The sequence below is a fragment of the Strix aluco genome, chromosome 1 (assembly GCF_031877795.1).
Source record: "Strix aluco isolate bStrAlu1 chromosome 1, bStrAlu1.hap1, whole genome shotgun sequence".
Taxonomy (NCBI): domain Eukaryota; kingdom Metazoa; phylum Chordata; class Aves; order Strigiformes; family Strigidae; genus Strix; species Strix aluco.
The window spans coordinates 20263986-20276382 of record NC_133931.1 but is presented as its reverse complement, the minus strand read 5'-3'; the positions used below and the strand labels follow the sequence as shown (position 1 = coordinate 20276382).

General features: G+C 36.8%; 1 protein-coding gene across 1 annotated transcript in view; it reads right to left on the bottom strand.

Annotated features, from left to right (window-relative positions):
• Window positions 1–9994, bottom strand: part of ANGPT1 (angiopoietin 1) — a 171573-nt gene extending 161579 nt beyond the window's left edge. Inside the window, exon 1 of the mRNA XM_074846774.1 lies at window positions 9570–9994. Coding sequence (XP_074702875.1) covers window positions 9570–9866 — 297 coding nt within the window. The 5' untranslated portion in view covers window positions 9867–9994. The remainder of the gene's footprint in view (window positions 1–9569) is intronic.
• Between the last annotated feature and the right edge of the window lie 2403 nt (window positions 9995–12397).

The window sequence follows — 12397 nt, the reverse complement described above, 5'->3', positions numbered from 1 at the left end:
TACCTAAATGATAATGGCAGTGATCCTAAATCCTCATTTCAGCTACTATCTACATATCAATGCCCAATTTTCAAAGGCTGTGGCAGTCTTCATAGAGTCCTTTGGTGTTGGAGGAGACCTAAGAGAACCAGGTTATATATAGTGTTTCTGTGAGATTTCAGAAATATAAAGTCATTTCTACACAGGTTTTTCATAGAAAATACTAGGGGTTTAGGAGAACTAATGCTCTGATAGTGATAGTGAGATAATTATCTGAAGATCTTTGCCTTCTTGAGACACAAATGCGTGACTCTGAAGAGAGAAGAGAAAGGCATGTAAATGACCCTATTATTCACCCTCGCTGTTACCCACACACTGAGCTGATGGGAGAGTTTTGAAACAGATTCATTTCATACAGGTCTCTTTCCTGCAAAAGACTTCTGCATGAGAACTACAACTCCCAGAAGATAATTACTGCTGAAGCTATTCAAAGCTGAACGTATGAAAGTGATCAGCACACTTAAATAGAGTCATAGATGGTTTAATCCAAATTGAAAATTCATTCAATACTATGTTTAGGAAAAAAACCTACAAAATTATCATTGAACAACAACTACATTATTTTTTCCTAAATCTCCACTGTGCAAGATTGTATTTGCAGGCAAGAGATTTAGAGAGAAAAATAAACTTTTATAAGCATAGGCTGACAAATTTAAAACATTCATAAATAACATGATCCAAAGGGCAGGCAAGTCTACCACAACCCTGAAGACAAATATAAAAGCATCTCCAGAGATTGTACTAGGACAACTTCTTTGATTTTTCTGGGTATTTAAAATATGTTCTGTGGATTTGGAGTGTGTTAAAGATCAAATATTAAAATACATCTCAAAATAGTATATTTACATATCTAGAATCACATTTTTTTCACCTACAGTCAGGAAGTAAGAACGCCACTTTGAAGGCTGGAGAACCTTTGATAATGACTGAAAGTTTGTTGTAACATTTAAAATAGTGGGCAGGAGCACTCAAATGACACCAGTGTTTTTCTCTTTGAAACCTTGCAAGTTCCCTCTGCAGGTTTAGGCTGGTGTGGATCACGGACAAGGAAACTAAAAGCCTGGCATGCTAAACAATGTTATCCCTAAGACAGCAGTTTTGTAACAGAGATAATATCTTTCAAGAAAATCCTCTTTCACACAGAAAGCCTTTAAAGGAAGTTTGGATGTGAAAGAAGTCAGGATCAGTCTATAAATGTCATATCAGCCTGCAGCAGAAATAGTTTTTAGATTCAAAATTGATTGGCATCAATTTGATCATCCATGCTCTAGTGCAGAAGAAGCCATGCTGTCAGAAAGAGACAAATTACCTTCTAAGGTCGTCTGCTGATACTCCCAGTTTTCTCCCACAGTTCTCTAGCCTTGCCTTAATTTCCTGGCAGGGATGCTCAGAGCTTATCCTATCTCTAGGGTAATCTCTCAAGCCTATTTGCCTGCTTGGTACAGAGGGAGGAGGAAGGATGCCAGGATCCAAATCCTCGGGCATCACAGAGTCAGAAGGGAATTCTACTAACTGGAACAAGTGGATTTTGGTTTTCCCATACATTCCTATTGCAGAAGGAACGCCTGGTACATTACATGCAACAAGACAACTAGTCAAAACATGACAAATGGCAAGAATTCACTCCAATAAATAAAAATTCCCAGAAGACCTGATGAAAATTATAACTATATAGTTATGTCTTATGCCAAATACTATTAGAGAAGCAGATGCCATGCACAATCATCAGGTTTGTCTTGCAACATATGCACATGTAAGGACCGAAACATGTCTGGGATGGGGCCTACAAAAGTCTATATTTTTTTCCAGAATATATGACAATTCTTACTTCAAATACATTCTAGAAACGACAAAAGCAAAAGCATACTTATAATTTATCAGCAACACAGTACAACGACTCATTCACACAGAATTAATGCATGTACAATACACATGGTTTCATCTTGCTACCAACACTTCTAGTTTTTTTGAGCCAACAGCTCATTTCCAGGAGAACAACAGATTGACAGCAGGTAAGTAGGTGTAAAATGTAAGAATGGATTTAAGACACAACACTTAGAAAGAGATTTCCATGTACCTTAACACCAAACACTTCAAAAATCTAAATGCATATATGTGTGTATGTGTGCACACATCCACACTCTGGGATGATGTGTGCAAGGGAAAGGAATTCTGCAGACTTCTTACAGAATTTTTGATCAGCCACTTTTTACTCATGGATTGTCAACACAGATTTTCCAACTGCAAGATCGTATCTGCATTTTCAGCCTATTTCACTCTCTTTTAAGGCAGGAATAATAACACAGATCATATGACTGACCATGTACTACCATATAACAGACGTTTAAAGTACCTTTGCTAAAGACACACCTATTCCACCATAAAACTAGCACAGTTCTCTAACTATTATCCTTTTCTTAATGGATATCTTTTCTGGTGTTAATTTCTGCTTCTCAAGCTTAAGGGAGATTAAGAAATTTCTTTCAATCATGTAACTCCATGGCCTAGAATACTGATTTTCTATATCACTTCCTCTGAGGACTATAAAATTATCTTAATCCATTATTTTTTGTTTGGTTGGTTTCTTTGTTTTAATTCTGAAAACAAACTTTTTTTAGAAATGTAGAATGGTGCAACTGAGCATCTTTCCAGGTGACCCCAAGTCTTGCTTGGACTGTCTGTACCCGTATACTTGTTCAATGCTGAGCATAGCCCCACAGTTAGGTCTTGTTTAGACAAGGAAGTTGCACTAGTTTGATTTCTTATCCCAGTTCAGGAGTGACTTACACTTCCTTAGGTTAACCTGAATCCTAAGATATTAAAAAGCTAAGCTTGATCTTTGTGCAGGAGTATTAATGAGAATGTAGTGCAAATAATGTGCAACAATATATGGCATTTCTAAGTTACTCTACCAAGTGAATATTCACTGCCCTGCTGTTTCATAATACTGTCTGAAATACGCACATGTGGTTACACAAGAACAACCTTGTGTTAAAGTACAGCTTGTTTCATAAGGAAAAGAACCCTTCCTATGAAATATGAAACTATTTCAATTTCCTTTTCCTGATCAAACTTCAACCTTTTAATGAGAGGAAATCCTTATGCTACTAGGAAGACTTTTATACGAGGGCTGTTTATTCAAGACACTTGAGCTGCTGGTGCTGAAGATGAGGTTTGCAGCATAGCTAAAACCATGATATTGGTTCTAGAAGGTCCACATTTACTAGTTGTTCCTTGTTTGCAACTTATTGCAAATACAAAGAGGACTGAACTAAGCTGAACTGTAAATTGAGATGAATACAAGCAGGTTGTTAAGTTTCTTCACCTTTCAGGATGTGCTTGCAATAAATCACCCAAGTGAGCCCAGTTTTGATAATGACAAGTTTATTCAAAAGTGCCGGTAACAATAGCTCTGAAAAACTAGCCATTCCTCACTGGTCTTCCTGAGAATATGTACAAGACTAAATTACAGTCCTATTCATCTTAGACGAATACAGGTTGGAGCAGAAGCTACTTGACAGGTTTTAAGAACACTGCAAGAATGAGGACCATTCTGTTAGCAGGGCATATATAATCCAATTACTCAACTGCAACCTGCAAAATATACTTAGCATTATAGATTCATATTCATTGTATCTATCTGCTTATTTTTTATAAATTATTTTAGTTACTAATTTTAAAACTAATTTCCTTCTGAAAGATTTTTTAAATCTCACATTGTTTTCTGTAAACATTGAAAGTACTATTAACGTACATAAACTTTTAATAGCACAAAATACCTTCCACCAGAAAGATTCCAAAAGCAACACAAAAAAATAACATATTAAGCCTCCCAACAGCCTTGTGAAATTGAGTAGTAGTACTATATCTCTGTTAGGAAAGGGAAACAGGAATACTTAAAGTTTACGATTTTCTTGCAGTCACAAGGGAAGTCTATGCTACAGCCATGGACAGAAGTAAAGCTTAAATCCATCACACTTAACTGAGGTATTTAAATCAGTGAGCTGCTCAGGATTTCCCTGGAGTAAATGAAGAGAAGCAGGGACTTCCACAGGACAGTTCAAATGGCTGGCTCTTCCTCTGGGCTTGCTACTGTCTCTTGACACAACACTGAGAGATTCCCCACAGCAAAGAAAAACCTATCTTGGGTATCTCTGGATTTTGGCCAGAAATTTGGGTGGGATGATACAGGCCTAAAATACCCAGCTCTATACTTTTCCCACATGGGCTGTCTTTTTTTTTTTTTTTTTTTTTTCCAAGGCACCCAGCACTCTGAAGTAGAGATTGTTTCCAAACCACAGAAGGGAATGGGAACGATGAGTTCTCAGCACCCTCAAAATGACACACCATTTACTTTATATCAGTTTCATTTAGAAAAACTCTCAGTACTCCAAATAATATCTCCCGCTGGGCATCTTGGTTGGACAGTTCTGATGACTAATAAATGTAATATTTTATTGTTACCAGAAAGTTCCTAATTACAGCTGTCATCACTGAAAATAAACAAATTCAGGTTCTACTGAATATTATGATAAAGCCTTCTGTTCAAGCATGGGAAATTTTTTTAAGTAATTTGCTACCAAATGTGGCAACATGTAAGAGTGCCCTTCAGCCTACTTCTCCGATTCTTAGAAAAAACCATTGCCAAATAGGTTATCCCCCAATAATGTAAGGCTTTCAGGCATTTCCACATTTGAAGTCTTGTTCCTTTCTTGTGGGTACCTCAGAATATCCCACTGACTGCCATAATTCGATTAATAAAGTTTTGAAATGCAGGCATATTACTGGCCAAGAGATTTTTTTTTAGAGGTAAATAAATAATTTTGGTTTTACATTCAAATGTGAATTTTCTTAGAACAAGTTTGTTTCCATGAAGTTATTTTTGCTCCTTAAATTTGGCTTTTATATATACTTACCCATTGAGTAGTGCATATATAAGTAATCCCAATAATTTGAATCCCACCATTTGTGTCACAGCTTGTTTGTGGGAACTGCAGTTCATATGTCACTAGGATGAGGCTCTGCTTTGGATATGAGAATTCATTGACTCCAAAGCCAAAAGGAGCACCTAGAATAGTAAATAACCTCTGGGTCTAGACAAGAAATGCAAGTTCAAGCTGGATGCCAAATAGAAGGCTAGTGGCCAGTTTTGGATGAGGCTTTCTCACTGTTTGCCTTTAGCCTTGGCCCACTTTGAAAAATTATTTCTGAAAAGCCATTCCTTACACAGCCCTCTTAGTAATGCTTATACAAGCCGAATGCAGATTCCAAATCCAATGACCTGCTTTTATTTGTGAAAACTAACGGGAGTTCATTATGGATCTCCTGGTTACGCTGAACATCCAAATATTATGTGGACTTTAAGGTCACATGTTACATTACAAATATGCTCAGTGAGACATAACCATAAATAAAAGGGATACTACTTCCTGTAATAGTCAACTAGGGAAAATTGGTTTCCTAAAGTGACAAAATTTTACATATACTATGGCCACCTCCATCTTTATATTAATATAAATTTGTCTCATATGATATTATGACAGCTCTTTAGCTGTGCCCTCTTGAGGGCAGGCAGGCTCTGTCACACTTTCACACAGCTTCACAGCAACAGTGACATGTAAAGAATTTTCCCATCTTCGGTAAACCATATAAAATTCAAGGCAAAATCCAGCCACTCCACACACATAAGCATATTATTCCTATTTCATTGCAGTGTTAGTTCCTGCTGGTAAAGACAGCAGAGAGGGGCAGACTTTCAGTGAAGCCACAGCAGATAGTGACAGACATCAGCCTTTCCAAAAGCCAGTTTGTTCTATACAATGACTGGTTCCCCTCAAAACCTAGACTCCTTGCATGTTTAAAACCCAGGTGAGCACTAGCAATGTTACTTCTGCAAAATAAGGAAGTCAGAGAGCACAGAGAATGCCATAGACAAATAATTTATCAAAACCATGGTAAGAATAAACTTTAAAGTGGACTATCAAATGGCTACAGATACCCCAGAAAAATTGCTCATAATTTCTTTCTTTAATGACTGAATCCAGCTCATCATTTTATACTTCTGTTATAGCTGGTGACAGCACAGGCACTTTGAAGGGAAAAGGAAGTGAGTTGAAGCTTCTTTATTTGGTTTAAGTGTAGTGGTGCCATCAATATTTGCAGAGAAAGGAAAAAAAAGTTCAGATTGGATACTGTCCGACCAGAATAATTGTGGTTCACTTTCAACTCAAACTTGTACATCTGTGTTAGCTTCTTATACTATACTATCATTAAGCATTCATTTGAAACTTTTATGGTATTCTGCTGAGGTAATGATCAAAAACCAAGAAAGAATGGATTATGTAAAACTCACTTATTACTGTAATAACAATTATTACTACTGTTTGAACTGAAGGATAAGTATATAAAACACTCATCTATATAGCTATCCTGAATGTATACTGAGTCCATCAATGCTGTAAGTTCAGCAAGCTGACTAACAGAAAGTTCCCAAGCAAAACGTGATGATAACATTTCATGTAACTCCTCTTTGCCAATACTTAGACACTGCTATTAAATACCAAACATTATCATGTGTGCCAGTTAGTTACTGCAAGAAAGAAAATGTGATGAACTGTTTGTTTTGAACTATTAGTATAAACATATTGCAGAAATGAAACCCAAGCTTAAACAATGGGGAAAGTTATCCGGTATTAAAATAAACAGTTCTAGGAAAATCTCTAAAAATGTTTACCAAGTCATCTTCTTCCAAGTAGTTTCTCTGCGGAGCATTTTGCCATGTCCCTGGTTTGCCAACCAATCCCAGTAAAGCTGACTATAGATATGCAAATGCTAATGGACAAGGCTGGGACTTAATTGCCTGTAACTGGCTCCCCAAGTAAGCACATTTAATCTACAGTTAAACTTGTAGGTCATCAAAGAAGCACTTATGGTTTTAAGCATTAAAAAATTGCCTTTTTAAAAAAAGAACATCTCTTTGGCTTTTAGAAATCTGCTAGTTTAGATATCAAGAAAAAATATTTTTAAATTACAATACTACAGAAATAAGCAAACCATGATTCTTACAAATTTTCTTAATAAATACTCTTTCAATATTGCAGGCTAGCATTTGTGCTGAGAAAATAATTCACCCTGCTAAACACTGCCTATGTACAATTTTAATGAAAGCAATATATATTACCTGAAGTAATAAACAAATTACCTTTATGCAAGTCAGAATATATCTCAAATTCTTAAACACTATTTCTTATTATATCTATTAATTTCCAGTCATAGACCTATAACCATTAATTATTCTTTACTTTGTTCACAGCAGGTGCACTGTAAAATGCTGTTTAGTGTAGCAGCAGTTATATCTGATATTAAAAATCTATGGGGTAACATAAATGCAGAGCATAAAAATGAGATGCAAGATATCTACATAATATATTCATTAAACTTAAGCATTATGCTTGTTCTGAAAGGAAATGAGTTATGGCTGAGACGCTTTGTAATGGTAACAGCAACAAAGCAAATTCAGTATTCAGAGATGCTATAATGGAGCTGCATCAGCCTCATTTGTTTAGAATGAGCCATACTCCATCACACAGAGAAACGGGTCCTTTCATTCCAGGGAAAACTGACACATGGAGATATGTGCACAATCCCAGTTTTATGTAAACCCCTGGGAGTAGAGGGTTGGGGGCTGGGAAGGAAAGGAGGAGGGGGATGGTTCTGCTCATAGCCAGTTACACAATCACTGCAGAAGAAAACAGTCCTCAAATATAAACCCCTTTCATTGAGCTTCCTACCTGTTTAATCACTTCCCTCCAAAGTGTGAGAGGACTAACCCCAACTCAGACATTCACACTCCAGAGACTCATATTTATTCATGTTCAGTTCACAGCGAAACAGTGATCTTAGTTCAGTCTCTAGTGGACAAACACAGAATAAGTAACTCTTATAAGCATGATTCAGCAGGCAATTTGCTCAAGTAAAATCATGTGTGCATAAACACAGATAAAAACTTTCCTCTTTTTAGTGCTTGCCTCAGCCTCCCAAGGTAAAATAATTTCTTAAGAAATGCTTCCCTCTACAAAAGACATTCCCTCATTTCCAGCCTTATATTCCGCAAAGCAGACCAAGATATTAAAAAAATGAGGAAAGTAGTCTAAAAAATAAATCTTTGGTTATATTTTGTTTTATACTCACACATTTACTGGACAGAGTCTTTTCTCTCTTGCTAGAGCCAGATATGCAAAGAGCACAAGTCATTTACCAAGAGATCAGGAAATCCTCTCTAAAGATTTGAGTAGTTTTAGGGGATGGGGATGGCTGCATATGCTTTTTAACATATTTCTGTCTTGTATACTGTCTGTATAAAACAAAAATTGCAAATCAGATAGGTAAGAGTAACTGTGCTAATATGAAGTTTTAGCTCAACTAGTAGAGTCTTCACTAGATTTTTAATGATGTTCACTTTTAGTATGAACAAGTGGTAGAGTTAAATCACGTATCTCTCAAATGGGTACATACAGCATTTTCTTGTGCCATCTTACATGACTAGCTGCACCACTCAATTTTCTAAGTTTTGCCAGGTCAAAATGCCAGTGTGAGAATGGGAATATTACAAATAACTATATACAAAGACTGTTTGTTTATTTAGTTTTACTGGTCATCTATCCCAAGGTATTTTCATTACCAAGGCATGGACAAGATCCTGAAAGGTATGTAATTTTACACAAGTGAGTAATCCTGTTAAGGTGAATGGGGTTGCCTATATAAGTGAAATTATTCACATATTTAAGTCTTCTCAAGCCCAAACTTCAGCTCATACATAAAATACTGAAAAGTTCATTAGAAGTTTAGAGCTATTCCACAAATTCTTAAAAATATTTACTTCTGCTAAGTTACTGCAACACCTTCAAACCCATTTTTCCCTTTCTATGAAAGAATGCACATATACACACACAAATTAAAACAGGCTGTTTCAAATCCGGTGTAATCTACAGTTAAAAAGTTTTACTTCCGATGTTTTAGGAGTGTGAATACCTATATACTTTCTTCTTTCTTTCCAGCAGTTAGCTGGGTAGAATAGTATTACAAGATCTATTTATGGAGGAACAATGATATTCTTAACCTGGTGTCTTTAAATGCTGACTTTTTTGAAATGCTGTCAGAATAGCAGGTATCCTGCGTGGCATCTGGTCTGAAGCTGTGAACTACGAGTAGAGTTTATAGGAATACTTAGAAAGTTCTGTCATTAGAGTCTCTGGAGGATTTTTGTGTTCTCTGGCTCACAAACATCCATGGTCTCTTGAGATAAAGCTTTAAGAAATTACATCTTTCAGTAATGTGAAGAAAATTCTGCTCCCAAGAGCAATGTCACTAAGAAGGGTGCGCTCTGGCTGAAACATTTCTCCCCTACACAGCCACGAACTAGATCAATCCTTATTACCTCAGTTCTCACAGAAACTAAAGAAAACTTTGAACAGCATAAGCATCACCAAAAAAATCCATTTAGTGAGAAACAAAAAAAAAACACCACTTACTTTTTGCAGCCACTGAGTGTAATTTTCCATCACATGTTCCAGATGTTGCAGTTTCTGGGAAGAGAAATCTTGTTCCACGTGAGGAGCATCTCTCTGAAGAGCATTTGTGTTGTACTGGTCTGTCGTGCTTTCACGACAGTTCCCATCCTGTTCTGGCAGAATGAAAGTATAGGTGCACTGCCCATGCTGAATCCGGTTAAATCTTCTCCCACTGGCTTCTGGACCCCGACGCTGGTTATTACAGCCTATATGAACAAGAATCGCTGCCAGGAAAGCAAAGGAAAGGAAAACTGACATGTTATTATTACTTTCCTTTCCTACTTTAAGACAAACTTTTCCTTCCTCTTCCTTTAAATTTGTTCTTAATTTCCCTTAAAGTCTTTGGAAAAAGGACTGGAGGAACACACTTTAGTAATCAAGCTTGGATATTCTGTTATTTTTTTTAATTTCACTATGAGGATAGCTTCCTTAGTTAAAATTGGGAATATTTATTGCATAGTAGTTAAGATTTATTGTTTCCTCTCTGTTACAGTCCAGCATGTAGCCTGCTTTAGTCAGCTGCATATGCATATCCCAGTCTCTTTCCCCTACACTATCTGCTGCAGAACTGCTATTTTCTCTCAGACTTCAGTGAGTTTTATTAAGGTTGCACTTTCAAGCCAAGCTGGAAGCAAGCAGCCTTTCACAAGATGACTTGACAGGAATGCGTGTATGAGTGCGCCCCTATGCTAAGGATGGCTGATGGCTCGGTACAGAGGGATCATCTTACAAACTGGCTGGATGCATGACCTCAATCATGCATGGCTTTCCAGCCCCTATTGCATACAACTGCTAAGGGCTTTTAACGAATTCACATAAGTTTAATAAGTAAGGCAGTCCACCTTAATACACTTCATATGTTCACACTGACCTATTAAAATGTAGATAAAGTGTAGAAGTTTGTTGTAATCCCTCTGTAAATATACAAAGCACTGAAATTAAAAATACTTTCAGTTCTGCGCTACTCAGTATCTATTAAAGAATTCTAAGTCGGGGGAATGACACTTATGGGAAAAAAGTTACGTTTAACCCTCACATGCTTTAGCTACTTTTCTAAGAAAATTGTGTTTCTTTAGCAGAGTTTGCAGAGTTTTTTTACAGCATGTAATGAAATTAAAGCTGCCAAATGGTAATGGGAAACGGCAGTTCAGAAGGATAATAATTTTCTATGTTTGGCGTCTAAACTAAGGTAACTAATTATAAAATAGTGAGGGTTAGTGGCTGAACTATTCCAGATTGTCTTTTGTACTACTGTGTAGTTATCACATGCAAAACAATTCTTCCAATTTGCAAGTCTGTATGGGCTATACAGGCACCCCTCACTATATGTAGAAACTTTCTCGGGGGCAACTTCCTCAAAAAAAGATTGTGCTAACTATTTAAGAAACTATCTTATACTTAAATAGTGCCTTTGGTATTTGTTAGAGACAAATCAAAAATGCACAGACTAGAAACAGGATTGGAATACTCCTGAAATTCAGAGGAATTTGTATCTGAGTTCCTGCTCTAGTATTTGTTGATGTATATAAATATCAGCCAACATCTATGCAGACCACTTTGCACGATTTTTCCCATGAAAGTAAGTAGTCTTCTAAATAGCAATAGCACATCACTAAAAAAAACAATCTGCAAGATTTTTACCCACATGAAAACCTACTTGCAAGATATGGAGTGCAAGCACCTTCAGTGCTCACGCAATTGCCACCTGTATCACAACTACAATTTCATTCTAAAAGAACTGCCTGGAATATTTAGCCAGGAATCTGACCGGATCCTGAGGAAGCTATTCCTACTCAAAACTGGGGGTGGAGGCTTTACATCTTGCATCTGGAAAGAAACCACTGCATTTGAACCAATAAGAAATATCTCCTAAAATAATACAGAGAAATGAGAAAGACTTATCTTACTTTAAAATGTCTTTATGTCCATTATATAGAGAGAAAAAAAAAATGAAAGAGTACAAAGCAAAGAGTAAACCATCAATGCTACTGTTGCTTTTAGCAAAATCCAAATATCCTTCTACCTCTGAACTGTTCAGTCCACCTTTGCTCTCTGTTTTTTCTTTTTCTGCCTCTGAAAATCAACTTCTTATAGCTTGCTTTCGTGCTTTCATATAGCATTTCTCACAATTCTCCACCATCACCAGAACTAGTTCTGTTGTGGTTTATTACACTGTCTTTGCAATTATTGTGAAATGTAATTGCAAGATATTTGCTCATGTAAGACCAGAGAGCTTCAGTCAGGAAAAAAACTGTAGGATCAGACACTGAGCTGAAGGGTTCGCATAAAACCAGCTATTCCCTATGAGGCAAAGCAAAAATACCAGAGTACAAACATGGCAATAATACATGGTTTTTTTTTTTTAAAGAGAACTTTATGAAAGGGCCTCAGAGCCACTAAAAGGGGGATAGCAAAAGTGGGTGTACAAAGGCTTCCTAGATTTTTAGTTCATATTTTAAAATATTGTTGTTTACACAAATGCCTCATTCATTTTCTGCAGAGTATTTAAACAACAGGCTTATTCACATGCAAACATGGAAAAGTGAGATTGTAAACTTACAACTGATGTTTTTCAGAAGAGAACAGACCTCACAGAAGAGCAGACTCACTTTGTTGCTATTGCACGGCCCCTTCTCACTGGCTTGAGGTGACTCTCCCTTCCCCCTCTGTCCCCCTCTTCCTGAAGGGTAACAGCCATAAGCACCTTCAAGAAGCACACATTGTTATCAGGCAAACATCTCCTCCATTTTTCTCCAGCTTAGTTTCCTGCCACAGCACCTGCCTCTCAA